The following is a 24,234-nucleotide window of genomic DNA, read 5'->3' as shown; positions in this document are numbered from 1 at the left end:
AGAGAGAGAGAGAGAGAGAGAGAGAGAGAGAGAGAGAGAGAGAGAGTCTATTCTCCATTCATATATATATATATATATATATATATATATATATATATATATATATATATATATATATATATATATATATATATATATGTATATATATATATATATCACATAAGATAACAATTCAGTAAGATTTCATGAATACTGGGTTGGGGGGAAGGGGAAGTACAAGTATTTCCTTTTCCTTTTAGAAAATTTATTAACATAATGTTATGTATTTATTTCACTGATTAATCTTTAACTAGTAATTGACTAGTGTGTGTGTGTGTGTGTGTGTGTGTGTGTGTGTGTGTGTGTGACAGAGAGAGAGAGAGAGAGAGAGAGAGAGAGAGAGAGAGAGAGAGAGAGAGAGAGAGAGAGAGAGAGAGAGAGAGAGAGAGAGAGAGAGAGGCATTATGTGTGGAGTTGAATATATTTGGAAGCAGATTTATGCATTTTTGTAGCTCAATTCTGTCTTTACTTCATTGAGTTTTACAAGTAGAGATCTTGTTTTTGAAGTGTTACCTTTGTCATACTTGATACCTAAGAGATGGGATGTTGTGAAATGGAGGAAATGTTCACAATTTTTTGGGTGTTCAATATTAAACACAAAGCCCTGCTACCAATGAGACTACAGCCATAGAAATACATGTTGGTTCAGCTACAGGTGCACCATCAAATACACACTAGACTGCCCTGTTCTTAGTTCTTCTTCTGGTACCTTAAGGAAGAAATAATAGTGTAAACATTAATAACATTTTGACATTAAGATAAAATTTATATGTAGATGTATATCTTAAGGTGATAATATATTCAGAAATTTCAATATATACACACCACTCTAAAATCAAAGGTACTGAAATTTAACCTTAGTAAAAATGGAGTCTTTCCTTTCTCCAAGCAGGTGAAGTAACCCAATATAACTAAGCAAGCATCTGGTGCAAATAAATAAATATATAAATAAATATGATAATAAGTAAATCAAATAAACAAAAGAAAATTAACTGTGTAAGGAAAAAGTGAAGATATGGTCACATCCAATAGGACAGTCCACTAATTTGAGTACCAATCTTTTAAAAGTCTCCTGTAATTATTGCTTTATCACATAAAAATTAACAAAAATAAAGCTCCTCGATGGTTCTACTAATTATATGAATGACAAGCATTTTGATTGAATGCTCAGAACGACCAGTATACTAATGATTTTTGTCCTTTGTGTCACAGCAGCAAATCTTTTGTACGAGTATGCGGTTATGTTTTTTACTTGAGACATTATTTGGGTAATATCATAATGCAATAATGCTTTGTCTAGCAAGTCCTCATAAGAATATGATGAGTACTGATCGAAAAAAAAAAAGAAAGAAAGAAAGAAAGAAAACCCCAGCCGAACCTACATGCCCCGACCTAACGCACTGATGTTCCGAACTCCCGATTCTTCTCATCATATCCACCAAAACAGTGTGAGAAGTCCTGAACTTCATCACAACCAAGGAAGAAACCTTTATCAGACTGTTTGCACTTGCGCTAGTGCCGGCAAAGGTGACTCCAAGAATTCTATCTCCACACGAATTAGTGACCTGTCTTATTGGACTGCAAGGGAAGAGGATACAGCTAACATTTCTAAAAAGATTGATAATATTTACATTTTGAATTTCAAATTGGACAGCCTATTGGGTTTATTTACACTAGAAATAATGTCTTTCCTTACGAGAGAGAGAGAGAGAGAGAGAGAGAGAGAGAGAGAGAGAGAGAGAGAGAGAGAGAGAGAGAGAGAGAGAGAGAGATGCTTTACACCTATTAAAATCTTTAACATCACTTATGCTGCAAACAATTATTTAGCCATAGCACTCAGCCAAAAATTTGATAGAAGAGCAGGAATTTAACAATTAAATTAGTACCTTTATAGAAATTGGTGCAAGCATTACAGTTAGATAGGTCATGCTTAATACAATGTTTGGTTTTTGCATGCAGCATAGTTTCATGAATACTAGGCTTATAAAAGTGAAAGATGCATTGCTAATGATGAAAAGATACATATATTAAATTGCTACCAGCTACTGAAATGAACAAGTTGAACTAGACATTACTCACATTGACTTTCATCGTGGTCATAGAGTTCAAGTAAGGTTTCCATATACAGAGGAACTGCTTTTCTTTTTTTGAGAATGGCAATTATTGGGAGGCTATATTTCTCCAGCCCTTTCAAAACTGCTACTCTTGGGTCTAGTTCATCCGCTTGTGGTTCTAATCTCAGGAACTCCTTGATTATCTGTAAAGGTATAAGCATCAAATCATTATAAGTGAAGGTTACAGAGATGAGCATCTGCAATAACTGTACTTAGTTATGAGTGCTTATCTCCCGTCACTGAGGCCTTTGAGCCTGAGAGGGAGAATGGAAGTACCGGTAGTTAAATATCAATTACCTACTATAAAATATAAATAGCTATATACATTATAGCCCTACAAATAAAGTTGACAATTAGTAACAATATGTAGCAAAATCCATAAAGTGTACATATATACACACTTACGCCATCAAAAGTCTGAATCCACGGGTACAAGTTCAGGATTTCTGCTACAAGAATGTTCCCATTGATTATTTTTTTGCGTCTCTCAGAGAGTGTCAACTGCATGAGGCGTTCAGCCTGAGGAAAATCATTAAAGTAAAATTAGTTTTCATAAGTTGACTGTCCCGCCAGCCTCCCTCTCTCCCTCATATATATATATATATATATATATATATATATATATATATATATATATATATATATATATATATATATATATATATATATATACCTTGGTGGAAGGTAAGCCTTTACTCCATACATCAGTGGAAACGTAGTCTCTTTTGGCGCTATGCAAGGGATCTTCTTTTTCCTTGACGTCACCTCAGTCACTGAGGAATCCTGCCTCTTTCTTGAATTCTGAAACTTGTGCTGGATGTGCAATTTCCATTGCAGCTGCAATTCATGCTCCTCGAGATCACTGTTTCTCTGGATGGCAGGAAATGATGTCAAAACAGCATTTGCCATATTCATATACTGTTCTGATGTTGGATAGCTGAAATGTGATAATGATAATAATAATAACAATAATAATAATAATAATAATAATAATAATAATAATAATAATAACATTATTAATAATAATGTAACAATACCTTGATATGTAATAATGATGATAACAATAATAATGATAATATCAATCTAGCTAACTATATAGATGGCTTAACTCCTTTTATTATATTATTATTATTATTATTATTATTATTATTATTATTATTATTATTATTGTTGTTCTTCTTCTTCTTAACAATCACCTAATTGTGCTTTTGTCCCAGTGAAATTGGCAGATAGTGGGTACACTATCTGAATAGTACACTCAAAGGTGGTTTCACACCTATCAGTATTAGTATCGTATAGGTTTAGTGTTAATGATATCCATGTCGCTTTCGTGACGTCTATGCACACATATCCTTTCAGACGTGGAGTTGGCTATGATTGTCATAATTCTTGATGAAGAGCAAGATGCTTGCTTAGCAAAAAATAAAGAAAAGAAAAGTGGGTACATGAAATGTGGAAGAAAAAGAGAAACTGAAGGAGATTTTGCTACTCTGTACGAGGAATTAATTAATGATGAAACAAAAATTTTCCAGTACTTAAGAATGTCCAAAAACTGTTTGATGACATTGCTCAGTGATGTGTGGTGTGGTGTGGTATGGTGTGGTGTGTTATGATGTGGTGTGGTGTGATGTGGTGTGTTGTGGTAAGTATAATGTACAATGTGATTAATTACATCAATTAAAAAGAGTATTTATCACCATTTCAATTTCTTTTATTTTATTTCAAACACTTGTCCGACATCCGTGAAAATTTTTAAAATACCAGTGACGACGATATTCCATTTCACGGAAAGGAGACGTAACAATCACTTCAGTCAAAACACGGTACTTCGCCGGACGTGTGTAAATGCTTCCGCCGAATTCCAAAATGATGAATTTTTTTTTTACTGACACTGAAGCACTGAACAGCACGGAACGAATACAGCACTGATGTGTGTGAAGTGACCTTAACCCGTATCCCTCTGGAGGTATATTCCCGAAGTCTGGTATTGTTTCGGCCCATTTACTCTTGTAGCGGTTAGGTTAGGTTAGATTAAGTTACGTATTGGTAATTTTGTGCGAGAATCTCAATGAGACTATTTTAGAGAGAATCCTACAGTTAGTTTTGGAGCTACAGCCTAGTGGCCATACAGGCTGGCGGACGACTCCTTCCAGACTTCAGGAATATGCATTCTGGCCCTTCACAAGAACTGACATCAGATCCCGGTATGAACACAGGCGGTGCATCCCATGTTCTTTTGTCCCTCTTCTCATTGCCTTCCCATTTTATATATATATATATATATATATATATATATATATATATATATATATATATATATATATATATATATATATATATATATATATATATATATATATAAAACACTCAACATCCCTACATGCAACAAAACTTACCAAAACACACTCAAAATACACTCAAAACATCCAAAACACAACCAAAACACATCACAACACCCCAAAATACCCACTACACTCACCTAAACACAACCAAATATTGAATATTCACTCAAAACACCCCGTAACATCTAAAAACATCCAAATAACCCACCCCAACCACGCTAAATTTATCCAAAACACACTCAAAGCACCCCAATATACCTAAAACTCATCCAAACACACTCAAAAGATTTAAAACACCCAAAATACACTACAACACCCCAAAACTCATCAAACACACCCAAAACACATCAAAACATCCAAAACACACTTAAAGCACCACTCAACACCACAAACACGCCACAAACACACCCTTAAAGACCCAAAACTACTTGCACACAATCAAATACACCTCAAAAGACCCAACACACATACCCAAACTCACCAAAACACTTAAAACAGAAAATAAACCCAAAACAAACTCACTACACCTCAATATACGCCCAAACACACCCATAACACACAAAAACATCCCACAATATACTCAAAACACCCCACACGACTCAAACCACTTACAATATAACTAAAAACATCCTAAACCACATTTAAAACACCCAAAATTCACCCAAAACACAATGATAACAGCAAATATACACCCAAAACACACCTAAACACCACCAAAACACACTCTAAACACCCCACAACATTCCTACATACATCCTAAACACGTAAAACACCCAAAACACACCAAATATTACAGAGAACTGCAGCGCAGCAAGGGAAACTATGCTAAATATTGTTTACCTGTTTTGCCTCCTCCTCCATTTCTTTTTATTTCTTCCTTCTCCTCTTTCATTTCTCTTATTTTCTTCCTTCTACTACAACTATCTACACACCTGACTTTAGAAACAACTGGAAATACTTGGAAAACACTGGAAATTACGGTAAATATTGAGGAGACACTGGAGCAGACCGAGTCACGAATCCTTGATGACGTCACAGGCGAGGTGCCGGCGCCCCGCTGCCATACGTACGTAACGTATTTCATTTTGAAATTGACCCATAGAAAAAATGAAGCTAGGCTCGAATGCATTATATATTCTGACTTGACAATTACTTTAATTAATATTCACAATATCAAAACACCTCCAGTCTCAGTAGTTATAAAGAAATATTATGTGAAATATGGAAAAAGTGTTGGAAATTTTGACACCAATAAAAACACTGAAAAGTCCACCTATTCCACTTTTCACTGGTAAAAAAAACATTTTAAAAAACCTGAACTATTTTTTAAAATAATGCACACTTAGTTACAAGCTACAATAAAAAAAATAAAGAAGCTAAAAAATGACAAAATCACCACTTTCAACAGGACAATAAGCCTATTCAAATTCCACATACTTAACTCAACAGGAACGCAACATACTTTAAAAATCATAAACGATTTTTTGAAGCAATAAAATCTTCATTAATGCCTCAAATAAAAAAGCCAAAAACCAGGCTGGGTAAATTTCACCGTACAAACTGCCTCTTATTTACATAAAAAACAACACCAAATTCAGCACATTTACTTAACTGAAGCAAGAAAAACACTTCAAAAGCAACGAAATATTTTTAGAAACCATAAAATCTTACTATACAAGCCAAATAAATTAATTCAGAAAAAAAAAAATAATATTGGAACCAACAAGCCGGAACAGGTGCCGGTCCATCATGGCGGCCCTCGGCGGCGACCTCAGTGGGGGAGCCGGCGGCCATGTTGCCTTATTTATTCCTATATAACACCAAAACCAGGCAATGACGGATATATCTGACCAGCGGATATGAAGGCTAGACATGTGGATCCATCTTGTGATATGTTAGGCTTACAATAAATGAGAGACGAGGCAAATAATGGCTAATAACACAGCTGACAGCTTGTTTACATATTGGCGAACATTAAATATTTGAATAAATTTCCAACTCTTTCCAGACTCAGACGTAAACAAAACCTAAATATAAATAATTAACCCCTAAAAAAAATAAATAACGAATAATGAATCCTAAATAAACGAATACAAGACACTACAGGGAGGATTAGGGTGTTGTGAAGGCAGTAAGGCTGACTGAGGAGAGACTGGCCCCGCTGGACTTACCTTACGTACTCGTGCCTCTCTGGTGATGCTTGACGGTGCTTGGTGCAGGAAGAAGGTGTCGGGAAGACGGAAACACTGGTTAATAGAGCGTGTAGGGCAAGATTGACCAGTGCTGACCAAAACACTGCAGCCAGCCAGCCGCTCGCCATGGTAACTCCCCAGCGCCACCTGTCACTGATCCAACACCCACCCACACCCACACACACACACACACACACACAAAAGTTGACATGCTATCAAATAATATGTCAAATAATATAAATATTCTCACTTCCTGACTCTCCTTTCCCCACTCCACCCCCGATAAGTGATTATGAACGCAATCTTCACTCAGTGCGGCACCGTGTCACCGCAGCAAACACGAACCAGGGCAGAATAGGCTCAACTGAAATGCTCCTACTCTCTCTCTCTCTCTCTCTCTCTCTCTCTCTCTCTCTCTCTCCTCACGACTGTTTTTCAAAGCTATAAAGATGATTATCAGGGTTTTCAATGGTGTTTCTCCTATTATTAATGTAGAAATGTTGTTAATCTGTCACTAAAACCGTAAAAATACCCTTGAAGACCTGTGCAACTACTGAGAGAGAGAGAGAGAGAGAGAGAGAGAGAGAGAGAGAGAGAGAGAGAGAGAGAGAGAGAGAGATAACTAGCAATAACACTCACACACACATACACACAACAGTGCATTTATAAACCTTCAAATTTCCCGCACTTTTTCAATGCCTAGGAAGGAGGGAGCGCGAGAGGTAAGACGAGATATCCTACAAAGCCTAACATTTTCCCAAATATTACAGGACGGAGGGCAGATTTTCCTTTATGTTTTACTGACGTTCTACGAAAAAATAAATAACTAAATTACCATCGAACAAAGAAACAAGGGACAAAACATAAATAAACAATAGAAAAAATATTAAAACAGAAGAAAAACAACCACCAAAGAAATAAACTAACAGGAATGTCACGTACAGATGTGTGTGTAACCCTTCAGGAAGTAAACAGTTCACGCAGGGAAGCCACAGAACACTTGATTTCTGATCTCTCTAAAATTTCTGACTGGGCAGAGTAAACTTAGTAATGTTATAGAAATAGAGGAGCGCAATGGTGTCCAATAATGGTGGTGAATTAAAGAGAAATTAAATGTATAATTATTAGGTTGGTAAACGGGTGGATCTGTGCTGAGTCTACATGGCCACTCCACCCCGCGTCTCACACCATGGACCTTTACATGGACAGTTCATCGTTGTTACTAAATAATATTATGTAGTCTCGTTGTCCAGAGAGAGAGAGAGAGAGAGAGAACAGAATGGAAGATACACTACCGCTACTGACATCCTTCTCTCTTCTTCCTTCTCCAAGCCCGTAACTCTCCGAAGAACTTTAGATTTCTAGAAAATGCAAGCCGGCCCACTCAAGATTCTTAGCGCTGACCAAGATGATATCATGCCGCATCCTCCTCTATTTCTTTAACCTTCATTCGGTCCTTCCTGGTAAGACAAATGTCGAGTGATATCTTTTACGTTGTCTGCTGTTCATGTGCAGTCTAGATCGCAGACAACAACGCAGCCTTCTTTTAGGTTAGGAGGAGAAAAAATAAACTGTCATGATGTAATTGACCTCGAGACGAGTGTGTGTGTGTGTGTGTGTGTGTGTGTGTGTGTGTGTGTGTGTGTGTGTGTGTGTGTATGCATGCGTGATTGCGTGCGTGCGTGGTTAGAGAATATAAAATGTATTTGTCTTCTTATATTTGACACACACCCACACACACACACTCTCTCTCTCTCTCTCTCTCTCTCTCTCTCTCTCTCTCTCTCTCTCTCTCTCTCTCTCTCTCTCTCTCTCTCTCTTTTTTGACAGTGTAGGTGAGGGCGGTGTACTGTCCTGTTTGCTCTATGAAGAGCAAGATCAGAATGCAAAGAATGGGTGGCGTAAAGTACAGATGTGTAGCAGCAGCTGTTGTACAGCTGTGGGCGTGTGTATCCCCTCTCTGTACACGGTGGACATGATGTGTTCAAGCTTGAGCTTGATGGCTACTCCGCGACCCCGAAGGCACATGAGTGAGTCCACGATGTCAACAGTCCTGCTTCGTCGGCCACAGCGGAGACTCCTGCAGGAAGAAGAATAATATGAACTGTAGGGACGAGGATGGCGGCGAAGGTGAAAGCAAGTAAAGGCTAGAGAGAAGGATAAGACCTCCCAGGTAAGTCAGGAAGGCTCCCAGCATCACCATGGCTTCTGTCATGCTGACCAAGATACTACGTCAGCGTACTAAGGGATACACTGAGGTTATTACCTTATATCCTGAGACTGGAACAGGAAAGCACTGTGAGGGGACTGTACTGCACCGTGCTGCAGCTGACGACATGCTCTGAACTTTTCAAAATTCAGATGATATCAGTGACATGAAGATCTCTACCACTGATTTCAGGACTGTCACGCCACCTCCACAGAAAGATCAGTGATAAGAATAATAAGCGATTGAGTTTTGCTGTCCCTTTTATTCTTAATATTTGTTTGCGGTGTTGTTCCAATAGTGGATTTAGGAGGTAAGGAAGGATTGATGGAGGCTCACCAACAACATCTTGAATGACTCGTGTGACGAGAAGCACCGGAAGTCTGTGGCCCGGACGATCACAGATAAGGCAGAAGACCCACGTGCAATAAGACACAGGCGGGTAGGTGCTCCACCACCACTCTCATCACCACTGACACCTGGTGGTTGGTGTTCCTCAAATAGACACTTATAAACACTTATACTACTATCGTGTGTATATATATGAATTGTACATTTATGTTACTGTGTTTTTTTCCTATCGCAAATGTGTACTGCCTTTTTTTTAGCTAATTATTTTACATTGGCGTTTATAATAGATTTCTGTTCAACGTAAAACTCTAAACTTTGTTATAACAAATATTTAGAGAGAGAGAGAGAGAGAGAGAGAGAGAGACAGAGAGAGAGAGAGAGAGAGAGAGAGAGAGAGAGAGAGAGAGAGTATCCACGAGAATATGGTCATCAGATATCCGCGTTCGCATCCTATCCACAATTTTTGCCCTCATATCCTCATCCGCGTGCGCAATTTTTTTTTTTAAAAGTTGATATCCACATCCCCAGATACGCATTTTCAGATATCCGATACATCTCTAGTTGAGATCCTTCACACTCAACACATTCAAAGCCCTTGTTCACGGAGGACAGTAACTTATTCATTAATGAAAACTTTATCAACAAGGCGGCGCAAGCACCAGTCTAACAAGAAACAAACGTAGACACTAGGTACTAAAATAGAACACAAACACACACACACACACTTGATTATTTCACTAATGTTACATCAACACATACGTTGCTATTGAGTGCCGTTGTGTACTCATACAATTCAGGCATCAAACGTTTCGGACGCTGGAAGAACCGTTTTGTCAGGAGAGCCAGGTGGTGAGTATTTGTACGGCCTCATCTTGTATACCTGCTGATGTAAGAAAGACTGCCGGGACGTAAGGACGAGCTGAATATTCATATCGGTGCTCCTCTTACTTGATTTTATCTTCCCAACCTTTTCACTCTTCGAAAAAAAAAAAAAAGAAAGAAAATTGTTTTTAGTTGTGGTGACTATTATGGAATATTTGCTTATCGTTCGCTGATCACCTTATCGATGATGGTTGTTTGTTGAGCGTGTGCCCGTAAGCAGCAGAGGAGCTCCTGCTTCTACACTTATAGTATTGTTGTTCCCTCTAGTGTTAATACAATACGTGTCGTCAGTCTATTGTTATGTGAAATAAGTAAAATGCATATCTTTATCTCTCTATTATTTCTTCATGCTGTGTGTGTGTGTGTGTGTGTGTGTGTGTGTGTGTGTGTGTGTGTTTGTGTGTTTTATGTGTGTGTGTGACGTCTCCACCATTCTTTATTATATCAGGCATCACTAAATGTGACGGCAGCTGCCCCACCTTTCCGCAGACTGCTGTGACGTACAACCAGTGTGTGTGTGTGTGTTCCCCACATGTGTGCTGTGCGAGGTGCGGCTAAGGCTGTCCGTTGCCGTACCAGGGCCCGCAGATCGCCGCCGCGCGCGCGTGTGCGTGTGTGTGTGTGTGTGTGTGTGTGTGTTTTGCAAGGTGACCCTGCTGTTGCTAGCACTGTTACAGCAACGCATACTCATTGCCAATTTCATGCCGTTGGGTGCGGGTATTAAGACCACACGAATCAGGGGCAGTGCCAGCAACACTAGTCAGAAGTAAGTCGGGAGCAGTCTCATCTCTTGTCGCTGCTGCCTTAGGGGAGTGAGACGGTAAGAAACTAGGAAATGAATTTTCTGATCTTTGTTTTTCCTGTTTCTTTTATATCGTAACTTCTCAAATTAGAAAAAAGAAAAAAAGAAATCAAGTCTTGCTGTAATACTAATAATCGAATAATCGTCCGATGATCATGCTCTACCTTATGGATAATACTTGTTTGCTGCGCGTACCTACAAACTCATTGACGATATTATACATGTCTGCTGCGTGTGCCTAGAAACTCATTGATAATATGATACTTGTTTGTTGAGCGTGCCTAGAAACTCATCGGTGATACTTGTTTGTTGAGCGTGCCTTGAAACTCATCGGTGATACTTGTTTGTTGAGCGTGCCTTGAAACTCATCGGTGATACTTGTTTGTTGAGCGTGCCTTGAAACTCATCGATGATGCTTGTTTGCTGCGCGCGTGCCTACAAGTGGCAGAGCGGTTGTTGCTTTCTGCAGTTCAATTCTATCGAGCGTTGTTAGTGAGGCATGCAGTGTCCTTCAGTCTGTCCCGCCGCTATCTGTTTGCCTCCCTCAGCTGTCCTCTAGTGTGTCCCGCCAATATATCTGTTGCTCCTGTGTCTCTTTGGCTTCATATTTTTAACATAGCCATGAACGTGATTCAGTTTTTAGTGACAAAGTCTAGTTACTATTGAAAGTAACATGACAATAAAGGTCTGCTCTTTCTACTTCTTAAAGTATATTTCTTTATTGATAATATTTTGAGAGACAAAATCTATAAAATTTAGTTATTTCTTAAAGGTGGATGAACATCATTTTTGTCTTGGAAAGAGATATAGATGAAGTCAACCGTCACTTCAGCGTTAGTTATTTTTATTTTGTTTTACAGCAGGTATGACTTCGAGGAGCTTTCCGAGAGATAGATTGCATACAAAGTTTCGTTCCTACACTTGAGACATCCTCACAAAACTAAACGATGTTGATGATTCGTCTTTTAAAGAGCTCGTCAGAGCTCTACCATGAAGAGAAAAATTATAAGGCAAATAGGGAAGACAAGTGAAGACAACCTCAACATGGCTGCAGTAGTGGTCTCTCTCTCTCTCTCTCTCTCTCTCTCTCTCTCTCTCTCTCTCTCTCTCTCTCTCTCTCTCTCTCTCTCTCTCTCTCTCTCTCTCTCTCTCTCTCTCATATCGATTGAGCAGCCAGGTTCAGTGTCAGCGTGGCAAGCACCTGATCCCGATGAATACGACAATATATTTTTCACTATTTACAGGCCTCTTTGTCATTAGTCATGGAAGCGATTTAAAGATATGTCTAATTGTTTTAAGGGTAAATTCGCTATCACAGTATTTCTGTATTGGTTGTAGTCGTCTCTTCACCATCTACTTATACATAGGTGGGAAATGTGTCATTTGACTGACACACACACACACACACACACACACACACACACACACACACACACACACACACACACACACACACACACACACACACACACACCTTATCAAACGTAAACACATGTTGTCATTACATGGAACATGTAAGTGATTTCATGATTGGTTTTATTTATTTATTTATTTTATTTATTTATTTTTTTTCGGGAGGTCTCTTAAAACCATCATTTCGTTGTTCATTTAATTGTTTCACCTCACCCTTTTATAAGACCAATGCGGATGTTGAATATTGAAGGTGCTTGCGGGAAAGCTTATTAAAGCGTTCCCATTCGTCCTACAGCATCAAGGGCCATCATGTTAGACGCGGAGATAGCCTTGATGGGAGAGGAGGTGCCTGTACAGGTGATCTCGGGGAGGAAGACCGGCAACTTTCAGCCCCATTGCACGAAGGAAGAGTCGTCAATGAAGTTGCCTTCTACTCTCATCCCACTGACATCGGACTACACCGAGGTACTACATACATACGCACATACTGGTACATTACTGCACACATACACAGACAGACATGGTTCTTGCTTCCATCATCTACTTTTTTCACAATGCCCACCCACTTATCCCATTTTCAGAGTTCATAATACTTGCTTTATGAAATGATGGGAGTGAGGCAAGGGATGATGGGATCGCTCTCCCTTCCTTCAAAACTCATACTAAGACATAGCTACTTTTGTTTTGGCAACTCTCGCTTTGTCACATCTCTCTCTTTGCTTCATCCTTTAGCTTCCTTCTTGGTAGTGACTTTTATATATGTGCACTTTTCATACATAATTTTTAATGGTATACATGATTCTCTCTCTTTCTCTCTCTCTCTCTCTCTCTCTCTCTCTCTCTCTCTCTCTCTCTCCTCTCTCTCTCTCTCTCTCTCTCTCTCTCTCTCTCTCTCTCTCTCTCTCTCTCTCTCTCTCTCTCTCTCTCTCTCTCTCTCTCTCTCTCTCTCTCTCTCTCTCCACACACACACACACACACACACACACACACACAGTCTAATCATGCAAAACGGTCTTGGTGTTGCGTAACTTGGCGTCTTGTTTTTGCACGGGTGCATTGCCAAGGCGTCTTCATTTCTTTTAATAGACTCAAATGGAAGATTTTGGAGTTTTCAAGGGTTTTTTATGATTCTAGTGGAAGTTCAATAAGGATTCTGCGTTATCTTTTCATGCCAGCACAACTCTTGTATTTGTAATATTAGTAGACGATATCAATATATGATTATCAGATAATATAAGTTCTTTGCAAAACTACAATTGGAAAATCAATGGATAAAAACAAAATTAATAACCTTAAAATCAATGTGACAAAAACAGTTTATTTTTATTTGTTTATTTTATTTTATTTATTCTTTATATGACATGCCTCCAATAATATCAAAAGATAAAACAATTCATCGAGTCGGGCATTCAGAGACAAACGCATGTCTATTGACGAAAATTCCAACTGGGGTCACTATATCGACGCAATATGTATAAGTATGTCTGCATTACGAGCACTTGTGCGATGCTGCACGGATTCCTCACCAGCTTCGTAATGAAGCTGTGATAACCATCCATTATACTTGATGGCACCCTGATTTCATATATTATTTGTTGGGATGGTGTCTAGCAATCATATTTGAATAAATTGTCAGTGGCGAAAACAAAAGAACGAGATGCACGCTTTTTTTTTTCTTTTTCTTTCTTAATCAATGAATTTGACTAAACATTATGCACATGTTCTACTGTTAAATTACTCAGCTTCAGTAGCATGTTTTCAGAAATATGTCTTCAGTCTTGGGCAGTGTAACACAGTATTATCTTGATAAGTAAGGTTCTCTTTTAGCAGTTTTTTTTTTTTTCTTTAGTTTTAGATATGATCTAGATATCAAAATACATGAATGTGATAAATACAATATTTTTTTTCTGTAAAAATGACATGTCAGTAAATACCCACTTTTCCTCCAGTTTTAATTTGGCCTAGGTATAAGAATATACACACATACTAACGCGTACACACACACACACACACACACACCACACACTCACACACACACACACACACACACACACACACACACACACACACACACACACACACACACGCGGATAGCCGTTCGACCACCTGAAGCGAGCATTAACTCCAGTTTATTCTTCTTAATTTTAGACAATTACGATCATAAAATTTTAAGATCGGTTTCAGTGTAAGAACATCCCTATAGTCTGTTCAGAGCAAGAAGTCCGTTCAAGGTGTGGCAGATTCAAGAATTCCCATGAGTGCAATGCTGCCAGTTCGATTAACAGTCTGTCTCCCTTCCCTCGCAATTGTTTCTCTCTCTCTCTCTCTCTCTCTCTCTCTCCAAAAGTTACGTAGATTGCCGAGTGATCATATTCTTTCCCTGACTACAGTGTTGTTTTCTATCGTTTTCTTTCATTTATGTTCATCCGTTGAGCGCCACATGGTGGCCTGGCGTGGATGGCACAACTTTGGTGCTGAAAGCAACAATAATTTCAGTGCTTTTGAATAGTCAATGTGAAAGAGTTATTTAGTTGTTGTAATAAAGAATCACGATGGTGCACCTTGGACGGGGAAGGAGATTCTGTAAGGGTAATAAATGTCGATAAAATATTCAGTATGTCACGGATAATAATCGCTAATCCTGTGAATTTATAGTTTGGTTTAATATAGTTGTCATGCATGTTATGATCACTGAACTAATTCTTCTTTTGTAATTAAACCACGTGCCTTTAGTTATGGAGGATAAATTATGTAAGTAATATGTTTGTTACTCGCGTAAAAGTCACTTAGACAATTTGACAGTTTGGATTGTTGCAGGATGAGTCCAACCCGGACATCGGCAATAGCACAGTTAAGCGACAGTTGCCCTCGAAGACAATACGTTCATGTTTCTGCTGTTGGCCCAAAATCAGTCCCTTCTTCAGGCAGGTGAGTCTCCATTATTGCTGCTCAAGATAATATGTGGTACATGTCCGCTGGTACAGTGTGTAGTCTTACTGTGATGCTTTTCAGGTAATCATGACCATCGTAACGGGCATGGGAGCGCTCGCAGTCGGTACAATCTACGCCTTCCCTGCCGTAGCCCTCACGCGGTGGGAGGATGCCGATTTGAAGTTCTCTACCGCTCAGATCACGTGGTTCGGTGAGCTCCGTGCCTGATGTTATGTAGCAGACATATACTATAAACAATAGTCGTCCTTGGGTTATATATATGTATATATGTATATATCTATATCTATATCTATATTTATCTATTTATCTATCTATCTATCTATCTATCTATCTATCTATCTATCTATCTATCTATCTATCTATCTATATATATATATATATATATATATATATATATATATATATATATATATATATATATATATATATATATATATATATATATATATATATATATATATATATATATATATATATATATATATATATATATATATATATATATATATATATATATATATATATATATATATATATATATATATATATATATATATATATATATATATATATATATATATAGTGGATGTGCATCGCTGACAGATCTCGGATCTCGGATCCCGGATCAATGAACCGGATACTGGGAATTTTTCTGCTACCACACGTTTGATCCTGTTATTAGTTAAAATGGGATAAGTGATTCTTGTAATATTTTTCTGTAAATGTTAGGTTGAGTTGAAGTTTTTTGGTAAATTTGAATAATATAAAAAAAAATAGTTAAATCAAATTATTAAATCAAATTAAAGATAGTCATATGACATTTACATCACGTCAATCAATAATACTCAATCACGTGACCTCTGAAAACACGAAATAAAAACCCCAAGCAGTTAAAATGTTGCAGTTGGCGTCTCATAAAAGCGCTTACAACATCTGGTTTGCTCGAAATCATTTTAACCTATCAAATTGTACTACCCACTAGAGATTTATCTTGCAGTAGCTGGTTGTAGCCATGAAAAGTAGAAATAATATCGTGCAGACGCGCTGTATGGGTAAGGATTCACATATGATTCAAACTCCATTGGTTTTCTTCACGGGATGATGACAGCCTAGATAATATGTGTGAAAGGTAAAGTTGGCGGCACACGCTCCAGCTATGCGTGGCCTCAGCGTTCATTTTCGTCTCATTAGCCTTTGAGCTTGTGGTAGATGATATCCCTTAATCTGGGACACAGGATCACTGTGATATCTTAGTGAATAGACCTTTGACGTCTATTCATAAGATAAGAGGTCTGTTCACATGTGCCATGGCCGTCCGTTTCAGTTCCATTGTGAAAAAATATATCGATTTTCAATAATAATTTGTGGATCTTTATCTATGCAACACGTCTGGACAAATTCAGTCCTACCAAGTGTGGCCACAACCCACGGACATCACTATTCCGGTTCATGACCGGATCAGTGATACCTGGAACTCGTCATAGCTGCCTATTTAGACATATCCGTTCCATCTGTCTCGGTGATATTTGATGCGTCAGTGATGCATCCAGGCCTCCATGAACCACCTGATCTTCAAGATGATATTCATGGGTGCCGAACCAGCACTGGTTGCTATAATTTTGGATGAAAAGAAAAATGAAGAGCATCAAGAGAAAATAAATACTACTGTAGCTGCCCGAAGGCAGCTTAAGTATTTTAGACCCACACGGTGACGCGAATCGTTTATTGCATTCTGTCAAACCTAAAGACATACATAATAGACATAAGACGTGCGTAGCACTACTAACCATTAAGTACTGTATCAACATAATGCATTATATAATGCATGGATTATGACAGTTAGGGCAATCGACCCTTTGTAATACAGATGTGGAACTCACGTGTTTGGGGTCTTAGGGAGGCCTGTCACCAAGCAACATCTGCGTCTACATTGTAGTGGTCCGATCTTTCCTGAAATAGTCACACCCGAATGCGGTGGCGATATAAAGGGATCTGTCCCTCCGAGCTTCGACCCTGCTGGCTCTCCGCGCCTCACGCCTGCCCATCTTACCCTTAGGTCAGCGACAGTTTCTGGGTGATCCATTCCTCTAAAGAGATCCCTCTGTGTCTTATCTATCCTACACGCCATGTCATCAACTTTACCATGTAAACACTATCCTCACTACCTCTCAACAGCTAACCTCTCCACAGCTAGTTCCTCTCACACAACTTCACTGCTGCAATTAACTACTATGATTAATTCAGTTTCCTTAATCTCTATTTCATTTACCTCAGTTTCCATAGTGTTATACAGGCCTCATATTAGTCTCTCGCAATCAGCCTCACAGAACCCTGTGAGGCGGCACAGCTGGTGATTACACTCTCCTCATTTACTTAACTTTCATAGCACCAGAACTTAACACACTACTAACTTATTACACTAGTTCACTTCAACTCTCATAACAGAGAACATGTTATTTAGTGTACATACTTGTTTGTTCTTCCATCGTTACTTCCATAACCGGCAGCATCACTGTTGGTGGAAACAACTAACAGACATGATTTCTTTCAAGTTCAATAGGTTTTCCGTTTTTCATTTTACACGTGGTGTTAGATGACTTTCCCGCAAGTATGCCAGGTAAGGAATGAGTCCAATCACACATACCTAGGATGTGTACAAATTCAAATATAATGGCATTTTTTCACACACACACACACACACACACACACACACACACACACACACACACACACATATATATATATATATATATATATATATATATATATATATATATATATATATATATATATATATATATATATATATATATATATATATATATATATACTCGTATTCCTAACCGTCTTGGAGATACGCCCAACATTCTTGACCTTTTCTTGACCTTTAATCTTTCTGCTTATGCTGTCACCCTCTCTTCTCCGTTGGGCTCCTCCGATCACAACCTCATATCTGTATCTTATCCTATCGCTCCAATCCTTCCTCACGATCCCCCTAAGCGGAGGTGCCTCAGGCGTTTTGCCTCTGCTAGTTTAGGGGACCTGAGGAGGTATTTTGCTGATTTTCCTTGGAATGACTACTGCTTCCGTGTCAGAGACCCGTCTTTGTGTGCCGAGCGCATAACAGAGGTGATAGTGTCTGGCATGGAGGTGTACATTCGTCACTCTTTTTTTCGACCTAGACCTTCCAAACCTTGGTTTAACGCAGCTTGTTCTCGTGCTATACATGATAGAGAGATGGCCCACAAAAGGTATTTAAGCATTCCATCACCAGAATCTCATGCACTTTATATTTCTGCCCTGAACCATGCTAAGTCTGTTCTCCAACTAGCCAAAAAACTCCTTCATTAATAGAAAGTGTCAGAATCTTTCAAGATCTAACTCCCCTCGTGACTTCTGGCATCTAGCTAAAAATATCCCCAATAACTTTGCTTCTTCTTCTTTCCCTCCTCTATTTCAACCAGATGGCACCACTGCTATCACATCTATCTCTAAATCTAAACTCTTCACGCAGACCTTTGCTAAAAACTCTACCTTGGACGATTCAGGGTTTGCTCCTCCTTCTCCTCCACCCTCTGACTACTTCATGCCACCTATTAAAATTCTTCGCAATTATGTTTTCCATGCCCTCGCTGGCCTAAGCCCTCGGAAGGCTTATGGACCTGATGGGGTCCCTCCTATTGTTCTCCGAAACTGTGCCTCCGTGCTTGCACCTTGCCTAGTCAAACTCTTTTAACTCTGTCAACATCTACCTTTCCTTCTTGCTGGAAGTTTGCCTACATTCAGCCTGTTCCCAAAAAAGGATGACCGTTCTAATCCCTCAAACTACCGTCCTGTTGCTTTAATTTCCTGCCTATCTAAAGTTTTTTAATCTATCCTCAATAGGAAGATTCTTAAACATCTTTTACTTCACAACCTTCTATCTGATCACCAGTATGGGTTCTGTTAAGGCCGCTCTACTGGTTATCTTCTGGCTTTCCTTACTGACTCTTGGTCATCCTCTTCTAGGGATTTTGGTGGAACTTTTGCTGTTGCCTTGGATATATCAAAAGCTTTTGATAGAGTGTGGCACAAAGCTTTGATTTCCATACTACCCTCCTACGGCTTCTATCCTTCTCTCTGTAACTTCATCTCAAGTTTACTTTCTGACCGTTCTATTGTTGCCGTGGTAGACAGTCACTGTTCTTCCCCTAAAATCTATTAACAGTGGTGTTCCTCAGGGTTCTGTCCTGTTACCCACTCTCTTCTTATTATTCATCAATGACCTTCTAAACCAAAATTCTTGCCTTTCCACTCCTACGCTGATGATACCACCCTGCACTTTTCCGCGTCTTTTCATAGACGTCTAACACTTCAAGAAGTAAACATTTCACGCAGGGAAGCCACAAAACGCCTGCCTTCTGATCTTCCTAAAATTTCTGATTGGGACAGAGCAAACTTAGTATTGTTCAAAACTCAATTCCTCCATCTATCAACTCGGGCACAACCTTCTAGACATCTATCCCCTCTTCTTCAATGACACTCAACTGCCCCCCTCTTCTACACTGAACATCCTCGGTCTGTCATTTACATATAAATGACACTGAATTAACGCAGCTTATCTCTAGCTAAAATAGCTTCTACGAAGTCAGGCGTTCTGAGACGTCTCCGCCAGTTTTTCTCATCTCCCCCCAGCTGCTAACTCTGTACAAGGACCTTATCCGTCAATGTATGGAGTATGCTTCACATGTGTGGGGGAGTTCCACTCATATCGCTCTTCTAGACAGGGTAGAATCAAGAGCTTTTCGTCTCATCAACTCCTCTCCTCTAACTGACTGTCTTCAGCCTCTCTCTCATCGCCGCAATGTTACATCTCTAGCTATCTTCTACCGTTATTTTCATGCTAACTGCTCTTCTGATCTTGCTGATTGCATGCCTCCCCTCTTCCTGTGGCCTCGCTGCACAAGACTTTCTTCTTTCTTTCACCTATTCTGTCCACCTCTCTAATGCAAGAGTTAACCAGTAATCTCAGTCATTCATCCCTTTCTCTGGTAAACTCTGGAACTCTCTGCCTGCTTCTGTATTTCCACCTTCCTATGGCTTGAATCCCTTCAGGAGGGAGGTTTCAAGACTTCAATTTTTGACTATCGCTTTGGACCCTTTTCTGAGACTGGCATCTCAGTGGGCTTTTTTATTCTATTTTATTTTTGTTACCCTTGGCCAGTGTCTCTCCTACATAAAGAAAAAATAAATAAATAAAATATATATATATATATATATATATATATATATATATATATATATATATATATATATATATATATATATATATATATATATATATATATATATATATATATATATATATATATATATATATATATATATATATATATATATATATATATATATATATATATATATATATATATATATATATATATATATATATTACAAAATGATTGTAAGGTAATGGAGAGGACTGCATATTTGTAACCACTTTGCCATTGTTTTGCCTGACTATGGGTATTAGGCGGTTGTTTGGCGTTCATTGGCTAATTAACGACGAAGTATTGCATTGACGCCCATGACTTTGGTAATGGAGGAGGTCCTTCACCAATATCCGTTCATTTTTCAGGTCTCTGAGTATTACAATATGTTATGTGCTTGGTATTTGTGTTCGAGAGTCCGAGGTTTTGTGCAGTGTTGTGTTCGTAGCATCAAAATAGGGAAGAGGGGAAAGCATGTAACCCTGCTGTCTGGATAATATACTCGTAAAGGACAATGGACCACCTTATGGGTGACAACTATGTGCAAATGAGGTAAAAATCTGTGCCAAATTAAGTAACTAAGATGTGTTATAGCTTGGGTTGAGTTGGGTCATGATTCAGATATATTTAGAAAGCTATCCTGTGCGTTACGGTGATAACTGTATGTGAGAAACTAGACATAGAAAGTAGAACGTTTATGGTGATGTAGCATTTCGAGATGTATGGCTTACTGAGCGAATGTTGCGTGTTGCAGCGTCCACGCCGATGGTAGTGTCGGTGGTGATGAGCGCGGTGGCCGGGGTGGTGGTAGAGCGCCTGGGGGTCCGCCTGTGTCTGACCATCATCACGTGCGTCCTCTGCTTCACCTGGGTCATGATCGCCCAGTCCACAGACTTCTGGGTGCTTCTCGTCGCTCGAGTCATTCAAGGCGTTGTTGGTGAGCCTCTATCATTCCCTCCTAACCTTTTAAATTCACTGTTGGAATAACATAGCAAACAAATATCAGGAATAAAAAGATCAGCAAAATTCAGTCGCTTACAATTCATGTTATTGATAATTTTGTAGAAAAGATGTGACACAGCCTGTCTGAAAACTAGTGGTGGAATATCATTGTCATTGATATTGCTTGACAGTCAAGTAAGTCAAATGTGGCGTACATTGTTTTTATTGTCCCTCCCTGTTGCAGCTTCGGTGAATTTGGTGGTGATAGTAGTGTACCCCGCAGAGGTGAGTCAGGTGCAATGGCGGGGCATCATGATTGGTGTGTCCGAGGCCATGTTAATGCTGGGCGCCTTCCTGACCTACTTGGGAGGTCTTATTCTTCTCCCCAGCCTTCTTGCCTACACCTTCGCCGCTGTTCTCGTGCCCCAGCTAATACTCTTCTTCTTCTTGCGGGAGTCCCCGCAGTGGCTGGCGAGGCGGGGCCGCGAGGACGACATCGTGGAGTCACTCATGTGTCTTCGAGGTAACGATGTTGACATAAAGCCTGAACTTGAGCATATCAAGTCCACTGTCTGCACAGAGAATGTACAGAATTCCAAATCTGCAGAACAGCTGACACTGTTATTCAGAAAACCCGTATACTTAAGAGCCCTTACTCTTTGTGTCTTAATCTTGCTCTTCAAAGAGTTAACTGGACAATACGCCGTCCTCATCTACACCGTCAAGATGTTCCAGATGGCGGGTTCCACTCTTGACCCTTACTGGTGTGCAGTGGTGATGGGCGCGGCGCGATTTTTGCCCTGCTGCCTGTCCTGGATGTTAATAGAAAGATTTCCACGCCGTCTCCTGCTGTCCACTTGCATGACAGTGACGGGCGCATCCCTTGCCATTCTTGGGATCTTCCTGTGGGTGTGGTCAGGCTCAAACAAGGACCTTGGGCCATACATGGGATTAGTGCCTGTCGTGTGCCTCTCAATATTCACTCTGGCCTATGGGATCGGCATTGGCCCCATCTCATGGACAATAGTGGAGGAGCTCCTCCCTTCGCATGTGAGGAACATTGGCACTGGGATCCTCAATGCTTGCTTCAGTATTTTTCAGAGCATTGTGGGACTGACCTTCCCCTTCATTGTGATAGGTATAGGAGTGGGTGGAGTGTTCATCGCATACTCCCTGTGCTCACTGTGTGGAGTAATCTTCGTGGTCACTTGTTTGCCCGAGACCCAAGGGCAAACCCCTTTTAGAGATACAAACTAAGTTTAGCTCATCAAAAGAAAATGCCAGAGTATTTAAGTATTTATTTTATTTTATTTTTTTTATTTATTTATTTATTTTTATATTTATATATCTATATATATTTTTTTTTTCATTTTTTGTCTTTCGTTATTAACACTACAGTATTCAAGAAGTTATTGTAAATTAAAATGTGATTACAACTGTATAGTGCATTTATTTTTACGTGAATAATTTCAGAGTTTGTGTTCGTGTAATCTTTCATTATGGGCCCCATAGACGTTACGATCGCAGTTCAGGTTCCGTTCCTATTCCGTTCTAACTTCTGTCTCAGAGTTGCCCACAGACGTTCAGTTTTACTTCAGTTCTCCCGAGACGTGACATTGAGGACATGGCCACTTTACTCAGCGATAAGGATATAGCCTGTGCTCTTGGAACCATCGCTGCGGAGGTAGAGAAATCGAAGCGGCAAAGGAAAACGCGTATTAAATAGTGGCAGCAAGTGATAGTACACATAGACGTGTGGACATTATCAGGTGAAGATCCTGGCCATGGACTCTGCATTTTTTTTTTTTTTTCCGGAAGCAGCTCCTGGGGTTAGTATTATTATTATTATTTATCCATACAGTCTCGTTTAGCCGTTGCATCTTTTTTCCTGTAATGTCTCTAATAAAATGTCATATACTGCATTCCTTTTACTTTGACCCTATACTCTTTACTTTTCACTTTCAGTAAACAAGGTTGTTCTTTATAAAGTTCAATAAAATCGGGCCAGAACTCCTTATCACCGGACGTCGTCGTCATCTTCATGCTATGAATCTTCCTTCAGGACTGAAGTAGATCGTACGACAGTGCCATAGACGTTCATAATGGTGGTGGCAGGTTCCGATCCGGCCGCTGACTCCGCCCACTTTTAGTCATACGATCACCCTATACATGGTGAGATTTGCTTACGATTTCGGCAGCCGGATCCGGCGATCGTAAGGGTGCATCCACACGGTCGAACACTGTCTATCGGACAAACAGTTACCATATCGCAACGCGGAGCAGAAAGTCATAAGCGTTGAAACGAGGGAAGTTGATATGGCAACAGAGTGGTACCAGATGATGTTTAATACTATAGTTTCTACTCCATTCACCAGGCAAAGACCGGCAGACAATCTTCCGCTGCCAACACACAGGTATTTAAGTCAGTGTTAGTTTGGGCTCGGGAGATAGTGGTTGTTGCTGGTGCGGTAAATCATAATCATGGTGAACAATAAGATAAACAAAACCATATTGACAGGGCAGGTGAGACCTAATCAATTAACAGCTTCAGTTCATCCGATTAATAAGTTCATCCTGTGCCTGGTAATGTATTTCCACGCCTCTCCCGCCAGTGTCCGAGGTTCTGAAACTACGAACATGGGGTGCTCGCTACTGACGTCATCAGAGCTCCTTTCCGCTTCCCATTGTTAACTGGTAACAGCGGGTGTTCGATGGACGATGTTCGACCGTGTGAACGCACCCTAACGTCT

General features: G+C 39.4%; 2 protein-coding genes across 2 annotated transcripts; one reads left to right on the top strand and one right to left on the bottom strand.

Moving 5' to 3' along the window:
- Positions 1-205: 205 nt before the first annotated feature.
- On the bottom strand, positions 206-8,336 carry LOC135102904 (uncharacterized). Its single transcript, XM_064008552.1, has 6 exons — positions 6,667-8,336; positions 2,827-3,090; positions 2,559-2,672; positions 2,119-2,296; positions 896-962; positions 206-748 (listed from the first exon to the last, which is right to left on the bottom strand). The coding sequence occupies exons 3-6, from the start codon at positions 2,658-2,660 to the stop codon at positions 730-732; spliced, it is 366 nt and encodes a 121-aa protein (XP_063864622.1). The 5' UTR covers positions 2,661-2,672; positions 2,827-3,090; positions 6,667-8,336; the 3' UTR covers positions 206-729.
- Positions 8,337-10,493: 2,157 nt separating this feature from the next.
- LOC135102902 (facilitated trehalose transporter Tret1-2 homolog) lies at positions 10,494-22,874 on the top strand. Its single transcript, XM_064008548.1, has 6 exons — positions 10,494-10,946; positions 12,637-12,806; positions 15,144-15,269; positions 15,354-15,483; positions 21,297-21,479; positions 21,729-22,874. The coding sequence occupies exons 2-6, from the start codon at positions 12,651-12,653 to the stop codon at positions 22,739-22,741; spliced, it is 1,608 nt and encodes a 535-aa protein (XP_063864618.1). The 5' UTR covers positions 10,494-10,946; positions 12,637-12,650; the 3' UTR covers positions 22,742-22,874.
- Positions 22,875-24,234: the final 1,360 nt, after the last annotated feature.

This window comes from Scylla paramamosain, chromosome 8 (assembly GCF_035594125.1).
Source record: "Scylla paramamosain isolate STU-SP2022 chromosome 8, ASM3559412v1, whole genome shotgun sequence".
NCBI lineage: Eukaryota > Metazoa > Arthropoda > Malacostraca > Decapoda > Portunidae > Scylla > Scylla paramamosain.
This window is presented reverse-complemented; position numbering and strand designations above follow the sequence as displayed.

Bases quoted from the DNA above. Each gene is read 5' to 3' on its own strand.
- LOC135102904 (XM_064008552.1), bottom strand. From the start codon at position 2,660: ATGCAGTTGACACTCTCTGAGAGACGCAAAAAAATAATCAATGGGAAC. The intron at 2,297-2,558 runs GTAAGTGTGTAT...ATACCTTTACAG, and splicing joins GGATTCAGACTTTTGATGGC to ATAATCAAGGAGTTCCTGAG. The intron at 963-2,118 runs GTGAGTAATGTC...TATTTGCACCAG, and splicing joins TGACCACGATGAAAGTCAAT to ATGCTTGCTTAGTTATATTG.
- LOC135102902 (XM_064008548.1), top strand. From the start codon at position 12,651: ATGTTAGACGCGGAGATAGCCTTGATGGGAGAGGAGGTGCCTGTACAG. The intron at 15,270-15,353 runs GTGAGTCTCCAT...GATGCTTTTCAG, and splicing joins TCAGTCCCTTCTTCAGGCAG to GTAATCATGACCATCGTAAC. The intron at 15,484-21,296 runs GTGAGCTCCGTG...TGCGTGTTGCAG, and splicing joins CGCTCAGATCACGTGGTTCG to CGTCCACGCCGATGGTAGTG.